Source organism: Caretta caretta, chromosome 25, assembly GCF_965140235.1.
Source record: "Caretta caretta isolate rCarCar2 chromosome 25, rCarCar1.hap1, whole genome shotgun sequence".
Lineage (NCBI taxonomy): Eukaryota > Metazoa > Chordata > Testudines > Cheloniidae > Caretta > Caretta caretta.
In genome coordinates, this window is record NC_134230.1 from 20089250 (window position 1) to 20111947 (window position 22698).

At 42.5% G+C, this 22698-nt stretch overlaps 1 protein-coding gene across 1 annotated transcript; it reads left to right on the forward strand.

Annotated features, from left to right (window-relative positions):
* Window positions 1–12: 12 nt before the first annotated feature.
* CALR3 (calreticulin 3) lies at window positions 13–22569 on the forward strand. Its single transcript, XM_075123244.1, has 9 exons — window positions 13–436; window positions 2515–2616; window positions 8367–8570; window positions 10053–10147; window positions 15075–15284; window positions 16277–16390; window positions 16475–16618; window positions 21054–21146; window positions 22215–22569. The coding sequence occupies exons 1-9, from the start codon at window positions 352–354 to the stop codon at window positions 22380–22382; spliced, it is 1215 nt and encodes a 404-aa protein (XP_074979345.1). The 5' UTR covers window positions 13–351; the 3' UTR covers window positions 22383–22569.
* Window positions 22570–22698: the final 129 nt, after the last annotated feature.

Below are 22698 nucleotides of genomic sequence, written 5' to 3' on the forward strand. Positions count from 1 at the left end.
CCGGCGCGCCGGCGTGCGGCTCAGCGCAGACTACCAGTCCCGGCACACATTACGGCCGGAAGTGCGCGGGCCGGACCGGCAGGTGGTGCCGGACAGTCCGCGCTCCTTCATGGCTCTAAACCAATCAGAGCCCTCTCCACCAGGAGGCGCGAGAATACGAATCAAACAGCGCCAAACTGGCGCGAGGGCAAGGACCAATCAACTGTGACTTCGGCCTGAGGCGCGAGGGAGGTCGGGCGGGCGGGCACCAGCAGATTAGCTGGCGACGGCGTTTGGTTCGGTTACCGTGGTTCCCGGGCTGCTCGGGCGAAGACGGCTTCCCTGCAGGGGGAAAGCGGGATCGGCCGAGAAATGGGGCCCCTGGGCCTCGCCCTGCTCTTCTGGGCAGCGCTTTCCCACGCCGTCGTGTATTTCCGGGAGCAGTTTATGGATGGAGGTGACCCAGGAGGGAGTCCGGTGGAGATCGGCGAGAGGATGGGGCGAGCCTGGGGGAGTCCTCTGAGGAAAGGGGAGTGTGTCTAAGAGGTTGGGTTGATAGGTGGAGATGAACCTGGGTGGGGTAGGGGCAGTGGGAAAGTGCCCATTGATGCCCCCCAGCTCACTGTGGTATGCGAGTCCTGAGGGGAAAGGGAATTTCCGAGAGCGATTAAGGGTAGGGTTGCCAACTTTCTAATCACACAAAACTGAACACCTTTGCCCTGCCTCACCCCTTAGGCTCCACCTCACTCCATTCCCCCTGTTCATCACCCACTCTCCCCTATCCTCACTCACTTTCACTGGGCTGGGGCTGGTGTGGGAGGGAGTGAGGGCTCCGGTGTGGGGCTAGAAATGAGGGGTTAGGTGTGCATGAGGGGGCTTCAGACTGGGGCAGGGGGTTGGGGTGCAGGAGAGGATGAGGGCTCTGGCTGGGGGTGTAGACTCTGGTGTGGAGCCAGGGATTAGGGGGGCAGGAGGGGTCTCTGGGCTGGGGCCAAGGGGTTTGGTGTGTGGGAGTGGGCTCAGGGCTGGGCTTGGGGAGGGGGTTCCAATCTGGGCCAGGGGTGGGGTGGGGGTTTGGGCTCCAGCCACGCAGTGCTTACCTCAGGTGCCTCCCAGTCGGCGGAGTAGCGGGGCTAAGGCAGGCTCCCTGCCTGCCCTGGCTCTGCGCTGCCCCCGGAAGCAGATGGCATGTCTGATTCCTAGGCATGGGGCAAGTGGGAGGCTCTGCACGGTGTGTGCTGCCCGTGCCTGTAGGTGCCACCCCTGCAGCTTCCATTGACCCCCATAAGTGCTGACTTCTATTCCATCTCTGCCCCGGCCCAACCTCTTCCCCGCCTCCTCTCCTGAGCGTGCCATGTTTGCGCTCCTCCCCCCTCCCTCCCAGAGCTTGCTACAGCTGTTTGGCCGCAGCAAGCTTTGGGATGTAGGTGGAGGAGCAGGGATGCAGCACGCTCAGGGGAGGATGCAGAGCACCCACTAATTTTTCCCTGTGGGTGCTCCAGCCCCAGAGCACCCACAGAGTCAGCGCCTATGATTGCCCCTTCACCTAGGGGCCGCAGGGACATGCCGGCCACTTCCGGGAACTCTGTGGAGCCAGGGCAGGCAGGGAGCCTGCCTTAGCCCCGCTGCACTGCTGACTGGACTTTTAGCGGCCTGGTCAGCAGTGCTGACCAGAGCTGCCAGGGTCCCTTTTTGACCAGGCGTTCCGCTCAAAAACTGGACACCTGCCAACCCTAATTAAAGGGTTGAGGAATTTCTAAGGCCATGAGAGTTGGGGGTGCAATTCCTGCTGGGTGAGCGGAGAACCCCAGGTTGGGGAGAAGTTTTTAGAAAGGAGTGATCCCTAGGGAATATGGGAAGAGTCTGGGACTCAGAGAGGTCCTGAATAAATAGGTAACTTAGTTCAGCCCTTCTCAGCACACTGAGTCTGAAGCGGTTATTGTACAGGATGTACTGGCTGCAGATTAGAGGCAGCAAACTTGTGTTCCACACCACCCTATTAAGCAGCCTCCTGTCTTGAATACACCTCATCGTGTTCTGCTTTGTTCAGTTCAGATCCACTTCACTGGAAGACCAGATCTGTCACTTCTGGCCCTTTGAGAAGTTGCTGAAGACATTTTTATCCCTTGATAGTTGGGGCCTATCAAGATTTGCCCCCACTTTTTTTGCTTTAGAAATTTCACTCAATTCTTTATAAGTAGTTTCACCTTTCTTCCCCTGAAATAAATGCTTTAAAAAAAAGTTAGTGTGAACAGTCCATTACTCTTCTGCCACGAGTGCAGGGGACTGGATTAGATGACCACCTGAGGTCCCTTCCAGGCCTATAATTCTATGATTCATTTACTCTATAACAAAAGGTAATAATGAGTAACGGAACAGATTTCATTTTCAAACTTCTGAGGAGTTTTTGTATATAAAAGTATGTTTCAAAAAGTTTTAAAATTTGAGAGACCTTGTCTGTGTCGTTTTAATTTATTTAGTGGCCTAAATGTTTCTATTGGTATCAGATTACTAATATTTAATATCATTTAACAGTTAAATGGCAAGACAGATGGATAAATTCTCAATATAAATCCAATTATGGGAAATTTAGACTAACAGCTGGAAAGTTTTATGGAGATGCAGTCAGAGATAAAGGTTTGTGCATTTCATTTAAAATGTGTTATTAGGACTGCATACATTGTTAATAATTGACATGTTGTTCTTGAAATCTTGTCCTCCCTTGGCTTCCATGACTGTCTTCTCCTGGTTCTCTTCCTACCTCTCTAATCTCTTTATTCATTGTGTCCTTCAGATGATTCTCCTCATTCACCTTCCAACTTTATGCGGGGTTTCCAGAGGGCTCTGCCCTTGGTCTCCTTCACTTCTCCCTCTACACCTGATCTTTGAGTAATCTTATCTGCAAACATAAATTCAACTCCATCTGGTGACTCTCAGATCTACTTCTCTACTCCATCTTTATCTCCTGTACAAACTAAAATCTCAATCTGTTTCTCTGACATTTCCTTGTTGATGTCTAGATATCAGATCAAGCTCAACATGGCTAAAGCAAAGCTCCTAATCTTTCATCCATGCCATTCCTTCTATCTCCTTTCTTGATCACTGTGGATGGTGACAATATCCTGTCTGTCACTCACTCAGGCCCCTAGCCTGGAGATCATCTTCTGTATGGATGTCTCTGTAGGTCTTCACATCCAAGCTAAATCTTACTGATTGTTTTCTGCATAATATAGCTAAGATACATCCACACAGCTAAAACTCTTGTCTAAGCTCTCATCTTGCATCTTGATTACTGCAATTTCCTTAACAAATGCAGTGTTGCCCTGCTCATCTCCATTCAGAAAGCTGCAATAAAGATAATGTTATTTACCCCATTGTTTTGATCATGTCAACCCTCCACTGGCTCCCCATCTCAGTCACATCAAATATAAGTTGCTTATTTTCACTTTTCAGGCCCTGCATATTCTGTATCAGCTCTACCTATCATCTCATTCACTATCAAGCTGTTGACTCTCACTTCTGATTGGCCCATGATGCCAGCCTTCATCACCCACTTGTTAAATTTTTAAATAAGCACATTGGGGTTTTATCCCATGCTCCCCCTCACGCTTGGGAAGTACTTGTATAAACATCTGCAAAGCCACCTCATTATCCACTTTAAAAACCCTCCTCAAAACTCTCCTTTGCTGTGATCAAATCATAGAATATCAGGGTTGGAAGGGACCCCAGAAGGTCATCTAGTCCAACTCCCTGCTCGAAGCAGGACCAATTCCCAGTTAAATCATCCCAGCCAGGGCTTTGTCAAGCCTGACCTTAAAAACCTCTAAGGAAAGAGATTCTACCACCTCCCTAGGTAACGCATTCCAGTGTTTCACCACCCTCGTAGTGAAAAAGTTTTTCCTAATATCCAATCTAAACCTCCCCCACTGCAACTTGAGACCATTACTCCTCGTTCTGTCGTCTGCTACCATTGAGAACAGTCTAGAGCCATCCTCTTTGGAACCCCCTTTCAGGTAGTTGAAAGCAGCTATCAAATCCCCCCTCATTCTTCTCTTCTGCAGACTAAACAATCCCAGCTCCCTCAGCCTCTCCTCATAAGTCATGTGTTCTAGACCCCTAATCATTTTTGTTGCCCTTCGCTGGACTCTCTCCAATTTATCCACATCCTTCTTGTAGTGTGGGGCCCAAAACTGGACACAGTACTCCAGATGAGGCCTCACCAATGTCGAATAGAGGGGAACGATCACGTCCCTCGATCTGCTCGCTAGGCCCCTACTTATACATCCCAAAATGCCATTGGCCTTCTTGGCAACAAGGGCACACTGCTGACTCATATCCAGCTTCTCGTCCACTGTCACCCCTAGGTCCTTTTCCGCAGAACTGCTGCCTAGCCATTTGGTCCCTAATCTGTAGCGGTGCATTGGATTCTTCCGTCCTAAGTGCAGGACCCTGCACTTATCCTTATTGAACCTCATCAGATTTCTTTTGGCCCAATCCTCCAATTTGTCTAGGTCCTTCTGTATCCTATCCCTCCCCTCCAGCGTATCTACCACTCCTCCCAGTTTAGTATCATCCGCAAATTTGCTGAGAGTGCAATCCACACCATCCTCCAGATCATTTATGAAGATATTGAACAAAACCAGCCCCAGGACCGACCCCTGGGGCACTCCACTTGACACCGGCTGCCAACTAGACATGGAGCCATTGATCACTACCCGTTGAGCCCGACAATCTAGCCAGCTTTCTACCCACCTTATAGTACATTCATCCAGCCCATACTTCCTTAACTTGCTGACAAGAATACTGTGGGAGACCGTGTCAAAAGCTTTGCTAAAGTCAAGAAACAATACATCCACTGCTTTCCCTTCATCCACAGAACCAGTAATCTCATCATAAAAGGCGATTAGATTAGTCAGGCATGACCTTCCCTTGGTGAATCCATGCTGGCTGTTCCTGATCACTTTCCTCTCATGCAAGTGCTTCAGGATTGATTCTTTGAGGACCTGCTCCATGATTTTTCCAGGGACTGAGGTGAGGCTGACTGGCCTGTAGTTCCCAGGATCCTCCTTCTTCCCTTTTTTAAAGATTGGCACTACATTAGCCTTTTTCCAGTCATCCGGGACTTCCCCCGTTCGCCATGAGTTTTCAAAGATAATGGCCAATGGCTCTGCAATCATAGCCGCCAATTCCTTCAGCACTCTCGGATGCAACTCGTCCGGCCCCATGGACTTGTGCACGTCCAGCTTTTCTAAATAGTCCCTAACCACCTCTATCTCCACAGAGGGCTGGCCATCTCTTCCCCATTTTGTGATGCCCAGCGCAGCAGTCTGGGAGCTGACCTTGTTAGTGAAGACAGAGGCAAAAAAAGCATTGAGTACATTAGCTTTTTCCTCTGTCACTAGGTTGCCTCCCTCATTCAGTAAGGGGCCCACACTTTCCTTGGCTTTCTTCTTGTTGCCAACATACCTGAAGAAACCCTTCTTGTTACTCTTGACATCTCTTGCTAGCTGCAGCTCCAGGTGCGATTTGGCCCTTCTGATATCATTCCTACATGCCCGAGCAATATTTTTATACTCTTCCCTGGTCATATGTCCAACCTTCCACTTCTTGTAAGCTTCTTTTTTATGTTTAAGATCCGCTAGGATTTCACCATTAAGCCAAGCTGGTCGCCTGCCATATTTACTATTCTTTCGACTCATCGGGATGGTTTGTCCCTGTAACCTCAACAGGGATTCCTTGAAATACAGCCAGCTCTCCTGGACTCCTTTCCCCTTCATATTAGTCCCCCAGCGGATCCTGGCCATCCGTTCCCTGAGGGAGTCGAAGTCTGCTTTCCTGAAGTCCAGGGTTCGTATCCTGCTGCTTACCTTTCTTCCCTGCGTCAGGATCCTGAACTCAACCCAGTGATGCCTACAAAAAACTTGACAATGGTTAGGCTGCTGGTGTGCTGATACCACTGCCTATCATGCTGACGAATATTGTCTCCTTGTTTTCCTCTGTTTGTGGCCATCTGTTGTGTCTCCTCTTAGATTTAGATTGTAAGCTTTTTGGGGCATGGACCATCTTTTTTGCTCTGTGTTTATATAGCTCCTAGCACAATGGGGTCCTGGTCCATGACTAGGGTATGTAGGTCTTCTGGTAATATAAATATATAAAAATAAGTAATATAAACCCACGTGCATTCTCAGCACATTTAGAGAGCTCATAAATAAAACTGAGGAGTTGCATATAAGCCATTATAAGGCTTACGTGAAATCCATAAAGTGCTTACATACTAGAATGACAGAAACATCTAAGATAGGTACCATAGAAGGAAAACATAAGAATGGCCATACTGGGTCAGAACAAGGGTGCACCTAGCCCAGTATCATGTTTTCTGACAGTGGACGGTGCCAGATGCTTCAGAGGGAATGAACAGGACAATTTATTGAATGATCCATCCTCTGTCTGGCACTCACAGGTTTAGGAACACCTAGGGTGACCAGATAGCCAGTGTAAAAAAAAATCAGGACAGGAGGTGGGGCGGGTAATAGGCGCCTATATTTAAAAAAAAAAAAAAAAAAAAAGCAACCCCCCAAAATTGGGACATCTGGTCACCCTAGGAACACCAAAATATGGTGTTGTATCCCTGATCATCTTGGCTAATTGCCATTAATGTACCTATCCTCTATGAATTTACCTAATTCTTTTTTGAACCCAGTTATAGTTTTGGCCTTCACAACATCCACGGACATTGAGTTCCACAGGTTGACTCTGCATTGTGTGAAGCAGTACTTCCTCGTTTGTTTTAAACCTGTTGCCTATTAATTTAATAGGGTGACCCCTGGTTCTTGTGTTATGGGAAGGGGTAAACACTTCCTTATTCACTTTTTCCATACCATTTGTGACTTTATAGACCTCTATCACATCCCTCCTTTGTCATCTCTTTTCTAAGATAAACAGTCCCAGTCTTTTTTAATCTCTCCTCATATGGAAGCTGTTCCATACCCCTAAGCATTTTTGTTGCTATTCTTTTACTTTTTCCAATTCAAATATCTTTTTTGAGATTGGGTGACCAAAACTGCACATACAGTATTCAAGGTGTAGGCATACCATGAATTTTTTTTAATATCTGTATTAGTGGTGTTAAGATATAAGATTGATATTTTCTATCTCTTTTCTAATGGTTCCTAATAGTCAGTTAGCTTTTTCGACGGCCGCTGCATGTTGAGCTGTTGTCAGCAAACAATCCACAATGACTCCATGATCTCTCTTTCTTCAGTGGTAACAGCTAATTTAGACCCCATCATTTTGTATGTACTGTACAGTTGGGATTATTTTTTTCTCCATGTGCATTACTTTCCATTTATCAACATTGAATTTCATCTGCCATTTTGTGGCCTAGTCAACCAGTTTTGTGAGATTCCTCTCTAATTCTTCACAGTCAGCTTTGGACCTAACTCTCGAGTCATTTTGTATCGTCTGCAAATTTTGCCACCTCACTGTTTGTCCCTTTCTCCAGATCACTTACGAATACATTGAACAGCAGTGGTCCCAGTTCAGATCCCTGGGGGGGACCCTGCTATTTACCACTTTTCAATGAGAGAACCTTCCCTCTTATGTCATGACTACTTAGTTTGCTTTTTCCACTGAATGCATCTGATGAAGTGAGCTGTAGCTCACGAAAGCTTATGCTCAAATAAATTTGTTAGTCTCTAAGGTGCCACAAGTCCTCCTTTTCTTTTTTTAGTTTGCTTAAGAGCCTTTGGTGAAGGAGGGACCTTGTCAATGGCTTTCTGAAAGTCCAAGTACACTATGTCCACTGGATCACCCTTCTCCCCCCATTTGTTTACCCCCCTCAAAGATTTCCTCATGTTTATGGATCACTTATGATACAAATTAAAAACATGTTTTGCTGTTTGTTTTTTTACACAAATTATTAATTCACATATATTAAGTGCTAACTGTTTTTTGTGATTTTATTTAAAACTGTCTGGTTAAGTCACTTTTTTGCATGTGATGTTTTGTCAATGTTTAAAATTGGCTGATTTTAGTACGTCTAGCATTAGTTTGGTGAGGAATATGATAAGGCTAAATTCTACTGTTGATTACACTGTTGTAAAGCCAAAGTAAGTTTAGTGCCACAGAATTACTCCAAATGTATAACAGTGTAAATGACAGGAGGACTTGTCCCCTACTTTCAATTTAAATGAAGAAAGCTGAATCCATGAGTTTTTTGCAAACATCCAGTTGATAGATTTTTTTTTAAATCAATGTTAATTTATTTGCCTTAAGAGAGGTCCTGCATTCTTATTCTAATGTAATTAAAACTTATGATTTTATTAATAGCAGATGAAAACAAAACATAAGTATTGTGTTACCATATGCAAATATTAATGTCTTTATAGGTCTGCAAACTAGTGAAAATTCTAAATTTTATGCCATTTCATCACGATTTAAACCGTTTAGCAATAAAGGAAGATCTCTGGTCATTCAGTACACAGTAAAACATGAGCAGAAGATAGATTGTGGTGGTGGATATGTTAAGATCTTTTCTTCAAACTTGGATCAGAAAAATATGAGTGGAGATTCACAGTATTACATTATGTTTGGTGAGTTTAGTTACATGTGCATTGCTAAAATATTGTCACAATAGCTGCACAGTTCTTCAAAGACAGATCTAGAACTGGTACAGCAAAAGATTTAATACAGGACTTCCCTAATAAGATTAAAATCCTGTGACTGGTCAGCAATTCAGCACCTCTGTGGTTCAGATATTTTTAAGCATAAATTGCCAAAATACAAATTGAAATTAGAAATGATTTAACATTCTTAACTAATTAAGGGACACAAATGAGTGTTTTTAGAATTAAACCAAATGTCCAGTAAGATTATTTCATCATAGGGCTTTTGGTAATCCCAATGATGGTCCAAAATTTGCCCTCATGTGACAGGGCGGGATTCACCCCTGCGGCACCTCCTGCTGGTTGTCCAGGGAATTAGCGTTTCCAGCCTCCGGAGTGCCCTCTGCAGGTTGGTGTCCCACTTGCCACTAGGCCCCAAGTCCCTCCCAGACCCCGCTGCCCCTTCCACACCGGGATGCTGCCCCCTGGCAGTACCTCCACAGATCTGGGTCCCCCCCCCCCAGGGAATCCCCACTCTCTATCCCCACCTCATCTCAGTCTTTGCTACTGTCAGTCACCATCTAGCCCCTGCTCCTTGGGGCAGACTGCAGTATACTTGCCATTCATCATCGGCAAGGAGGGTCTAGAGCTGCTGCTTCGGCCTACCCTTGGGCTGCCCTCTGAAACCCCAGTACCCTTTTCCTAAGCCTTCATCAAGGCCTGCAGCCTGGGGGTTTCTCGGGCCAGAGCTCTCCAGTTCCTCTGGCATTTCCCTAGCCCTGCTCCACTTTAGGTACCCTGCTCAGCTCCCAGCAGTCAGGCCCTTCCCTCTCAACAGACAGACAGACTGTGGCCTCCTGGCCCACTGCCCTCTTATAAAGGCTGGCTGGTCCCTGATTGGGGCACGGCCATAGCTGTGGCTGTTTCCCCAATCAGCTGAGGGTTGCTGCTTTCCCTAGCAGCAGCCAGCTTACAGCCTAAGCCCTCTTCCAGGGCTGATTTCAAGCCCTTCAGGGCAGGAGCGGGTGTCCATCCCGCTACACCTCATATATTCACATGTAACTCCCATTAATTGGGAATTGGACTTGTGTATCTCAGAGTAAGCTTTAGTCCAAAGACTTATCAGATGAATAGCCAGTCTGTCACACAGATAGTTCTATAAATATGTATTATGATATAGGCCATGGGTAACTGCAGTTGGTAGTGGATTTCTATATGATTTTTTGCCTGTATTAGGACTGCAGGAGAATCAAACCCTAAAACAGTGTTTGGTTAGTAAAATCAGAATATAATTTTGAGGCAGGTCTAGAGATTGGAAGAGAAGCAATACAAGCAAAAATGGGAATCCATCCAGCGGCATGTGGAATTGAGGGCTGTCTACTGGCATTAAAAAGAAAAAAAAAGACATGAGATAAGCAAACTGTGTATGTATAAAGAAGTTAAGAATAGACAGTATGAAATTTTTTGTAGGACCAGATATTTGTGGATCTGAAACAAAGAAAGTCCATGTTATTTTAAATTATAAGAGTAAACCTTATCCAATGAAGAAACGAATCCGATGCAAGGTAAATGCTAGAATATAAAAGTTTAAAGATTGTTGAAATTCCTGAAATTAGTTATGTTAAAATTCACCTAATAGCTGCATTTAGATAACTTTAAAGAGGCACTCTCACTAAATAATAATTTAAAGATCTGTCATATTAAACACATTATGGAGGCACTAGTTACAACTCAGTAGTTAAGTTTCAGAGTAACAGCCGTGTTAGTCTGTATTCGCAAAAAGAAAAGGAGTACTTGTGGCACCTTAGAGACTAACCAATTAATTTGAGCATAAGCTTTCGTGAGCTACAGCTGTAGCTCACGAAAGCTTATGCTCAAATTAATTGGTTAGTCTCTAAGGTGCCACAGGTACTCCTTTAGTTAAGTTTGAGTTCCATTTTGCATTTAAAGCAGGGCTTCAACCTCATTCTTGTGTTTGAAAAATACAGCATATGCTCCTCCAAGCTTACATCACTTATATCAGTGGGTCTCAACCAGGTGTGCTGTCATGAATATAAAGGGAAGGGTGAACACCTTTAAAAAACCTCCTGGCCAGAGGAAAAACCCTTTAGCCTGTAAAGGGTTAAGAAGCTAGGATAACCTCGCTGGCACCTGACCACAATGACCAATGAGGAGACAAGATCCTTTCAAAAGCTGGAAGGGGAGAGAAACAAAGGCTCTCTCTGTCTGTGTGATGCTTTTGCTGGTTCAGAACAGGAATGGAGTCTTAGAACTTAGTAAGTAATCTAGCGAGATATGCGTTAGATTCTGTTTTCTTTAAATGACTGAGAAAATAAGCTGTGCTGAATGGAATGTAGATTCCTGTTCTCTCTACCGCATATCTCGCTAGATTACTTACTAAGTTCTAAGACTCCATTCCTGTTCTGAACCCGCAAAAGCATCACACAGATAGAGAGAGCCTTTGTTTCTTCCCCCTTCCAACTTTTGAAAGGATCTTGTCTCCTCATTGGTCATTTTGGTCAGGTGCCAGCGAGGTTACCCTAGCTTCTTAACCCTTTACAGGCGAAAGGGTTTTTCCTCTGGCCAGGAGGGATTTTAAAGGTGTTTACCCTTCCCTTTATATTTATGACAGGTGCGCTTACCCCTGGGAGTACACAGAGGTCTTCCAAGGGGTACACCAACTCATCTAGATCAATGTTTCGCAGCCTGGGGGATTGTGACCCCCCTCCCCAGCAGGGTCATAGGATGGGGCTTAGGGGGGTTGCAAGTGCAGGGCTGGCATTGGGGATGGCAAGCAGGGCAATGCCACAGGCAGCCCTGCAAAGCTAAATTATATTCTTCAACCCAAGCCCCAGCGGAGGCTGAAGCATGTATTTTAGCTTCGCAGGGCCCCCTGTAGCTTTTAAGTGAGGTGAAACTTGGGGTATGCAGGACAAATCAGACTCCTGAAAGGGGTACAGTAGTCTGGAAAGATTGAGAACCACTGACTTTTATATTGGGAAAAAAAAAAATCTAAAGTCTTAAAAAAATTAATTTAATCTAATTTTGGACTACAAACATTAAAATGATTTACTCTTGTTGTATGGTTATCACATGGCATCACTACAGGGCAGACTTCAGGTTGCTTTAGAACCTTATATTGTGCATTTCTTAGTTTAACGTTTGAATTTCTAAGTGTAACCTTAACTGAATTTCCTGGATTTGTAATGCTTTCTTTTGGTATAGTTACAACATCCCTGTAATGTTTTTCACCCTTAACTTACTGATAAGAGTTAAGGTTGAAAGTACATCTTTGTTTTTGTCTGGGATATAAATTAGTAAAAAGAAAAGGAGTACTTGTGGCACCTTAGAGACTAACCAATTTATTTGAGCATGAGCTTTCGTGAGCCACAGCTCACTTCATCAGATGTGTACCGTGGAAACTGCAGCAGACTTTATATACACACAGAGAATATGAAACAATACCTCCTCCCACCCCACTGTCCTGCTGGTAATAGCTTATCTATAGTGATCAACAGGTGGGCCATTTCCAGCACAAATCCAGGTTTTCTCACCCTCCACCCCCCCACACAAATTCACTCTCCTGCTGGTGCTAGCCCATCCAAAGTGACAACTCTTTACATAATCAAGTCGGGCTATTTCCTGCATAGATCCAGGTTTTCTCACTTCCTCCCCACCCCCATACACACACAAACTCACTCTCCTGCTGGTAATAGCTCATCTAAACTGACCACTCTCCAAGTTTAAATCCAAGTTAAACCAGAATATCGGGGGGGGGGGGTAGGAAAAAACAAGAGGAAACAGGCTACCTTGCATAATGACTTAGCCACTCCCAGTCTCTATTTAAGCCTAAATTAATAGTATCCAATTTGCAAATGAATTCCAATTCAGCAGTTTCTCGCTGGAGTCTGGATTTGAAGTTTTTTTGTTTTAAGATAGCGACCTTCATGTCTGTGATTGCGTGACCAGAGAGATTGAAGTGTTCTCCGACTGGTTTATGAATGTTATAATTCTTGACATCTGATTTGTGTCCATTTATTCTTTTACGTAGAGACTGTCCAGTTTGACCAATGTACATGGCAGAGGGGCATTGCTGGCACATGATGGCATATATCACATTGGTGGATGTGCAGGTGAACGAGCCTCTGATAGTGTGGCTGATGTTATTAGGCCCTGTGATGGTGTCCCCTGAATAGATATGTGGGCACAATTGGCAACGGGCTTTGTTGCAAGGATAAGTTCCTGGGTTAGTGGTTCTGTTGTGTGGTATGTGGTTGTTGGTGAGTATTTGCTTCAGGTTGCGGGGCTGTCTGTAGGCAAGGACTGGCCTGTCTCCCAAGACTTGTGAGAGTGTTGGGTCATCCTTTAGGATAGGTTGTAGATCCTTAATAATGCGTTGGAGGGGTTTTAGTTGGGGGCTGAAGGTGACCGCTAGTGGCGTTCTGTTATTTTCTTTGTTAGGCCTGTCCTGTAGTAGGTAACTTCTGGGAACTCTTCTGGCTCTATCAATCTGTTTCTTTACTTCTGCAGGTGGGTATTGTAGTTGTAAGAAAGCTTGACAGAGATCTTGTAGGTGTTTGTCTCTGTCTGAGGGGTTGGAGCAAATGCGGTTACCCGCATGGGTACCCGCATGGCCCCACAGTATGCCAACATTTTTATGGCTGATTTAGAACAACGCTTCCTCAGCTCTCGTCCCCTAAAGCCCCTACTCTACTTGCGCTATATTGATGACATCTTCATCATCTGGACCCATGGAAAAGAAGCCCTTGAGGAATTCCACCATGATTTCAACAATTTCCATCCCACCATCAACCTCAGCCTGGTCCAGTCCACACAAGAGATCCACTTCCTGGACACTACAGTGCTAATAAACAATGGCCACATAAACACCACCCTATACCGGAAACCTACTGACCGCTATTCCTACCTGCATGCCTCCAGCTTTCACCCTGACCACACCACACGATCCATCATCTACAGCCAAGCTCTGCGATACAACCGCATGAAGGTCGCTATCTTAAAACAAAAAAACTTCAAATCCAGACTCCAGCGAGAAACTGCTGAATTGGAATTCATTTGCAAATTGGATACTATTAATTTAGGCTTAAATAGAGACTGGGAGTGGCTAAGTCATTATGCAAGGTAGCCTGTTTCCTCTTGTTTTTTCCTACCCCCCCCCCCCGATATTCTGGTTTAACTTGGATTTAAACTTGGAGAGTGGTCAGTTTAGATGAGCTATTACCAGCAGGAGAGTGAGTTTGTGTGTGTATGGGGGTGGGTGGGATGTGAGAAAACCTTGATCTATGCAGGAAATAGCCCGACTTGATTATGTAAAGAGTTGTCACTTTGGATGGGCTAGCACCAGCAGGAGAGTGAATTTGTGTGGGGGGGTGGAGGGTGAGAAAACCTGGATTTGTGCTGGAAATGGCCCACCTGTTGATCACTTTAGATAAGCTATTACCAGCAGGACAGTGGGGTGGGAGGAGGTATTGTTTCATATTCTCTGTGTGTATATAAAGTCTGCTGCAGTTTCCACGGTACACATCTGATGAAGTGAGCTGTGGCTCACGAAAGCTCATGCTCAAATAAATTGGTTAGTCTCTAAGGTGCCACAAGTACTCCTTTTCTTTTTATAAATTAGTAAGGTATTTTTGGATTGTGGTTGTTTTATATACCCTTTCCATCACTATCCACCTTATGCTCTCTATATTATAACTCTTCCTATGGCCAAGCCGGGATAGACCGTGCTTACTTTGGACTCCATCAATGCTGCTCTGACTGCCACACAGAAGAGTAAGCCAGTAACAGTTCAAAGCTTTCCCTCCTGCCCCTTCATGCCATTTAGTTTAGAGTCAAGACAGAGACTTTCAGAAAGGGGAAAAAGTTCAGATGTTTCACATTTAAAATGTAGACTCAGTTACCTTTTTCTCTTGCTGCTTTTTCAAAATGATCAGACATATTTGAAAAAAGAAAAGGAGTACTTGTGGCACCTTAGAGACTAACCAATTTATTTGAGCATGAGCTTTCGTGAGCTACAGCTCACTTCATCGGATGCATGATGGACATATTTGACTTAAACTTTTTTATCTTGCATAATCCTGCAAACAACTCTTAATGCCAAATTTATGATGACAGGCATTTCAAAGGCAAGATTTAAGATGCCATTCACAAAGTGTTATGTCTTTACTGCAAGTCTAAGCATGAGAAAATGGCTAAAAAGGGAGAAAGCTGTTATTCAAACATATATATGTTCAAAAATAGCAGAGGAAACATACAAGATTGCTGGCAAAGTAGATTGCTTTTTGTATAAATAACTTTTCATGTTTAGCCAATATAAAAGTCCTTGCGAGGTTTTTTTGTTTGAGCCTGTTTATAATGGATTTTCTGCAGTAGTGTGATTCTGATGCAAAACTGGTTCTAAAACCTACATGTTTTAGTGATACTTCTAAATGGCACAGAAAACATTTAACTTCCTTTCTTTAAAATTTATAGGTTGATGGATTCACTCATTTGTATACACTGATTTTAAGACCAGATCAGACTTATGAAGTAAAAATTGATAATGAAATAATTGAATCAGGCACCTTAGAAGATGATTGGGATTTCTTGCCACCAAGGAAAATAAATGATCCTACAGCAAAGAAACCCAAGGATTGGGATGATGTACCCCAAATTGCTGATCCCAATGATGTCAAGCCGGAGGTGGTTTCTTTTTCCTGAATATTCCTCTGTCCTGTATTTTTGAGGAAGCACATAAATGTCAGAAATATCTAATTATTTCATTATAATTGAACACAGATTTGTTACTACTGTTCATATCATCAGGTAGAGCTACTTCCAGTACACAGTGAAATTGAACCTGGAGAAACTTCTCTGGGCCAAGGTGTTCTCTGTGCATAGCAGCTGCATGTAATGAAAATACGATTATTTAACTCAGAAGTGCTTTGCAAGGACCCTAAATTTGGAGATACCCAGCTCCACTGCTGCACATCTCTGTACCAAAGTTGGCCTGTTATCAAGGCTAACAGAAAGTGCCCCATCCATTCCTTAGATATATACACTATGTTAGTAACTGAAATTTTCTTGTCATTTGAAAAATTACATGACAAGATGATGAGGGTTGCTTATATGAGGAGAGGATCAGATTGCCTTTAATGTGTTTTGGATTAGACCTACAGTGAGTTGCCTTATCATGTTAATTACAGCCCCAAACAATTAACCCTCTGTTAGCCTGCTTATATGAGCAATCTTCATAGGTTCTGATTGGGTAAACATGCATAATGAGGTTAGGATTTAATCAAAAGCCCCTTCCAGCAAGCCCAACTTCTGACAATTCAGGACACAAATGACCAGGACAACAGATTGAATCCAAATCTCTGATTTGGCATTGCCTAACACTACACTAGGCCACCCCAAGCTTTAACAATAAATCAAGGTTCTAAATATAAATTTTAATATTCATTTTCTAGTTTTCCCTTTTTGTCCAGATTATGCAAAGAACACCTTGATATTTACTGAATTGGTCAGTATGTGAGGGTTTCCTTTTCCTGAAAAGATCTGTTTATTAAAATTATATGATAAAAAAAATCTTTCACAGCTGAATTGGTTGGGGAACCAATATGGCATCTTGCCTCATGGTACGAATATAAAGCCCAGATAATTTTACTTGCTTTATCTTCTGGATATTTTTAAAGGATTGGGATGAACCTGAATACATTCTGGATACTACTGCTGAGAAACCTGAAGATTGGGATAATGCAACAAACGGAGAATGGCAACCTCCTCTGATCAAGAATCCATTATACAGAGTATAAATCATTCTATTTATGCATAACATGTTCCAGTTGACTATTCTTTTGGTGATAGTATTCAGAACATGTGGTTTGTTACAGGGTGAATGGAAACCAAGGAAGATTGATAACCCAAATTATAAAGGAGTTTGGCCCTGTCCACAGATTGAAAACCCAAACTACTCACCAGACTTCAATATCTATAGCTATGAAAACATTAGCATCATTGGACTAGACCTTTGGCAGGTGAGTTGTTTTTAATTATTACAGAAACTGGAAATGAAAGAGCTTCCTATCCTTAACTATGCAACAGTATGTTCTGCCCTTGCATATACACATCATCTAGTGAGTTGGGAGTTAGATCATGCCTATATTTTCAACATGCCCTCATTTCAATAGGTATTTTTAGCCATTTGTTTGAATCATAATTATCTCCAGATGTACTAACAAATGAGGGACATAAACTGTTCTTCTCAATTTATAATTTTATAAACACTTATGAAGTATGTGTTTACACATTCACAAAGCAAAAGTTTTATTAAGTTTTTTGTATTAAAACTAATTTTGAGGATTTATAACTTGATTTTAGCCTGGGAGCATAGTTGGTCACAAATGTCTTTTAAACCTATAGATAGTGGTAAAAGAAATCAGAATATTTTTGTTAAAAACAGTTCAATATTTTATTCAAGAGCTCCATTCTTTTAAATACAACAGGGGTGGCCAAACTTACTGACCCTCTGAGCTGCATACGATAATCTTCAGAAGTTCGAGAATCGGATGTGTTTACCAGGACTCGGGGCTTCTGCCCTGCAGTGGGGTGGTGGGCCTAAGGGCTTTAGCCCTTTAGGGAGTGGGGTCTTAAGCCCTGGCAGGCATCTCCCACAGGGCTGAAGCCCTGAGACGCCCCTCCCCATTGGGAAGAAGCTCCTAGCCCCACCACCCCACAGCAAGACAGAAGCCCTGAGGGCCCTTCCGCCCCACCCTGTCTGGTAGGGGGAGAGGAAGGGGTGGATCTCCGCAAGCTGCACTTTAACTGTAAAAGAGCCACATAGGTCTCGCAAACTGCAGTTCAGCCACCCCTGAAATATAATTTCCATTGGAATTCCTACTGATCACTGAGCCCCTTGCCTTACACAATCCAAAGTACTTGTTCTGATTTTCTGGGTGTTTTTTTCACCTCTATCAAAGTGATAGTTTGCTATCAGTTCATGACATTGCTTAAAAACATTTTTGTCTGAGTTAACTTTAAGCATTCTGTTTCTCAGCTGTTTATTCACTTCATTTAATTTTTATATAAGTATAATACCAGATCTACAAGTTATTTTAAACTGATTAAGAGAAAGACAAAGTGGAAGCATTTTAACATAATTGAGTTTATTTATATAGCTATACTATGTATTTCAGTGACTGCACCATCTCAGCCAAGTCATTTTTGTATATGAGAACTTTTTCTAAGTAGATTGTCTGATTTAAAAAAAAATTGATTGAATATAGTACCTTTTTTATACAGATGTCAAGGCAGAAACAATATATAGGCTTTTTTTTGTTTACTATATTCATTTAAAAAAAGTTAATGTAAACAGTGCAGGGAGAAGAGAAGGATAAACAACAAAGATAGGTGAGGTGTCTAAATTATTGCCCTGATTTTCAGAGGTATTAAGCAACCTCAATTCCCGCTGAACACAGTAGAAGCTGCAGGTGCTCTATTTGCAATGTACATTTGAAAATTAGGATATTCATATACAAAAGATTTGAGAAGCAAAGTCTAGAGGGGGAGGGCAGGAGCAAGGAGGACCTCTTCTACATAGACGGTATAATTAATTCACTTTAACAACTATGCTTGAACATGGCTTAAGCTATTGTGGACAAGTCAAGTAATAGAATTAGGGCTGTCAATCACAGTTAACTCATGCAATTAACTCAAATTAATCACAATTAATCACACTTATAACCTTAGAATACCAATTGAAATGTATTAAATATTTTTGAATGTTTTTCTACATTTTCAATATTATTTTCAATTACAACACAGAATACAAAGTGCACAGTGCTCACTTTATATTTTTCATTACAAATATATTTTGTTCAATATCTTCATAAATGATCTGGAAGATGGTGTGGATTGCACTCTCAGCAAATTTGCGGATGATACTAAACTGGGAGGAGTGGTAGATACGCTGGAGGGGAGGGATAGGATACAGAAAGACCTAGACAAATTGGAGGATTGGGCCAAAAGAAATCTGATGAGGTTCAATAAGGATAAGTGCAGGGTCCTGCACTTAGGACGGAAGAACCCAATGCACAGCTACAGACTAGGGACCGAATGGCTAGGCAGCAGTTCTGCGGAAAAGGACCTAGGGGTGACAGTGGACGAGAAGCTGGATATGAGTCAGCAGTGTGCCCTTGTTGCCAAGAAGGCCAATGGCATTTTGGGATGTATAAGTAGGGGCATAGTGAGCAGATCGAGGGACGTGATCGTTCCCCTCTATTCGACATTGGTGAGGCCTCATCTGGAGTACTGTGTCCAGTTTTGGGCCCCACACTTCAAGAAGGATGTGGATAAATTGGAGAGAGTCCAGCGAAGGGCAACAAAAATGATTAGGGGACTGGAACACATGAGTTATGAGGAGAGGCTGAGGGAGCTGGGATTGTTTAGCCTGCAGAAGAGAAGAATGAGGGGGGATTTGATAGCTGCTTTCAACTACCTGAAAGGGGGTTCCAAAGAGGATGGCTCTAGACTGTTCTCAATGGTAGCAGATGACAGAACGAGGAGTAATGGTCTCAAGTTGCAGTGGGGGAGGTTTAGATTGGATATTAGGAAAAACTTTTTCACTAAGAGGGTGGTGAAACACGAATGCGTTACCTAGGGAGGTGGTAGAATCTCCTTCCTTAGAGGTTTTTAAGGTCAGGCTTGACAAAGCCCTGGCTGGGATGATTTAATTGGGGATTGGTCCTGCTTTGAGCAGGGGGTTGGACTAGATGACCTTCTGGGGTCCCTTCCAACCCTGATATTCTATGATATGCACTGTAAAAATGATAATCAAAATGAACTATTTCGCAATTCACCTCATACAAGTACTGAAGTGCAATCTCTTTATCATGAAAGTGTAACTTACAAATGCAGATTTTTTTTTGGTTACATAACTGCACTCAAAAACAAAACAGTGTAAAACTTTAGATCCTACAAGTCCACTCAATTCTACTTCTTATTCTGTCAATCACTAAGACAGACAAGTTTGTTTACATTGATGTGAGATACTGCTGCCAGCTTCTTATTTACCATGTCACCTGAAAATGAGAACAGGCATTCGCATGGCACTTTTGTAGCTGGCATTGCAAGGTATTTACATGCCAGATATGCTAAACATTCGTATGCCCCTTCATGCTTCAGCCACCATTCCAGAGGACGTGCTGATGGTGTTTGTTTTAAAAAAAAAAAGGATAAATTAAATTTGTCACTGTACTCCTTGGGGGAGGAATTGTATGTCTACTGCTCTGTTTTACCCACATCCTGGATATATTTCATGTTATAGCAGCCTTGGATGATGACGCAGCACATGATCGCTTTAAAAACACTTTCACAGCAGATTTGACAAAATGCAATGAAGGTATCAATGTGAGATTTCTAAAAATAGCTACAGTACTTGACCCAAGGTTTAAGAATCTGAAGTGCAGTCCAAAATCTGAGAGGGACGAGGTGTGGCGTATGCTTTTAGAAGTCTTAAAAGAGAACACTCTGATGGGGAAACTACAGAACCCAAACCACCAAAAAAGAAAATGAACCTTCTGCTGGTGGTATCTGACTCGATGAAAATGAACATGCGTCAGTCTGCACTGCTTTGGATCGTTATCAAGCAGAACCCATCATCAGCATGGAAGCATGTCCTCTGGAAAGGTGGTTGAAGCATGAAGGGACATATGAATCTTTAGCAGATCTGGCACATAAATATCTTGCAACGCCAGCTACAACAGTGCCATGTGAACGCCTGTTCTCACTTTCAGGTGACATAAACAAGAAGCAAGCAGTATTATGTCCTGCAAATTGTAACCAACCTTGTTTGTCTGAATGATTGGCTGATCAAGAAGTAGGACTGAATGGACTTGTAGGCTCTAAAGTTTTACATTGTGTTACTTTTTAATGCAGTTTTTTTGTACATAATTCTACATTTGTAAGTTCAACTTTCATGATAAAGAGATTGCACTACAGTACTTGTATGAGGTAAATTAATTTTGTTTTTTTACAGTACAAATATTTGTAATAAAAAAATATAAAGTGAGCACTATACACTTTGTATTCTGTGTTGTAATTGAAATTAATATATTTGAAAATGTAGTAAACATCCAAAAATATTTAAAATAAATGGTATTCTATTGTTGTTTAATCGCGACTAATCACGCTGTTAATCTTGATTTTTTTTAATCGCTTGCCAGCTCTAAATAGAATTGCTGTCTAAACCAACAAATTTTGTTTAAACAAGTGAAGACAAGGTTTTGGATTCTGTAACAAGGGTGAATTCCTTAGCAAATTCTGCAGCGACTTTGAGGAATACATGGGGGGCCCTGAGTACAGGAAAATATTCAGTAATATCATCCTGATTAAGTAACAACCAATAAAAAGGAATGAAATTAAAATTATGAATAGGGAACATAAATAAAAATGTGATTTTGTTTTCCATTGCAGGTGAGAGCTGGAACAATTTTTGATAACTTCTTGATCACAGATGATGATCAATATGCAGAAGACTTTGGAGACGACACCTGGGGTGAAACAAAGGTAATGGATGAGCTCTTCCTCCCACCCAGGCCCCTTTTTGCAGGTAAAAGGGCTGGAATAGTACAAAGGGGTCCTAAAAATCTCTGTATCTAGTCAAGGCAAGGATTCCCCTGCTGCAGACACTGTGGAAGACAGCCATAAGGGTGCCTCCTGTGGACCCCCTCAAAAGCCCTGGTGAAGTGAATATGCTGGGGAAAGGGTCACAGAGCACATAGTGCTGCAGATAAGACAGCATTGCTGCAATAAAGTAACACCAATAGTTTGTTGCTAGGAGCCTCTCTGGCCCTTGGAGCAGCCTAGGGTCAAGAGACCACAAAGGTTGCTTAAAGCCCCAAGGAACTTACTTGGATTTTTTTTTTTAGAATAGTGCCAGGCATGTAATCTATGATTCAATAATTACAAAATAATAATTAGATTATTCATGTAAACTCCTGCAATCCCATTGACTTTTATAGGGTTGTATTGAGGTCAGATTTTATCCCTAAGTTATTAATAATTTAAGGTTTGTTATTTCTGGAATAAATGTCCAGATTCTGCCACCTCCCGTGACCAGCGCATCCTTACATCAGCTTCCCTATGGCTGCAAATGGATTGCTCTGCAGCCTAGAAAAGCCATAATGCTGAACACTACAGTCACTCCTCCACACATTTATTCCTGCTTCCAGCATGCCCGCTATGGTGGCAGCATAGAGCATGTCAGCCCTATGCAACTTCTGCCCTGGGGACAGTTTTCCCTCTGGCTGTTGAAGCCCCTGTTGCTGCTGGAGGGCTGTATAGGGGCCAGGGACAGAATCTGACCCCCTGTATTCTTGTAGCAGATCTTCCATTTTAAGACGACAACCAATAGTTCAACAACCATTTGCTGCTAAAGTATAATCTATGTGCGTAGTTTGGAAAGATGATTCTGTAAGTAAGTTTAGATGCCAATTCTAAATAAAGGCCCTTGCAATTCCTCTATTGGCAAACTCCCTCCTATTGACTTCAGTGTAAATTCAGTACACAGAGAGCTGGCAGAACTGGACCCAAAATGATATTTACTGTGAACTGACCTTTTCATTATTTCTTCAGGACCCTGAAAAGAAAATGAACATAAAACAGACTGAAGAAGAAAAGAAAAGGGAAAGGGCAAAAGAAGAAAAGCGTTTTAAGGAAAGGTTTAACAAGAAGGTAGAAAAGCCAAAAGAATCTGGAAAGGATAAATCAAACAGGATAACTCTGAAGAAGGAGGAGCTTTAATTCTTATTTTAAAAGACTTCAAAGAAATATTTAAAGTTTGGCTTTTCTCTAATTTGTTGTATAGAGGTTCAGATGTTTTCTTAATAACTAACTGAAAATATTTAAAACTTCCTCTAATAAAACTTTGCTAGAACTATTCATTTTTATGAGATTTAAATATATATATATTTTAGCACAGGAAGACATTAAGAAAACATGTTTCCTGTAAATAGAACATGGAATTGAAATAATTCAATAAAAAAACCTTACTAAAATATATTAAATTACATATTTTGTATTTGAGTTAGGATTTGGTAAATCACCTCTAAAAGAAGGG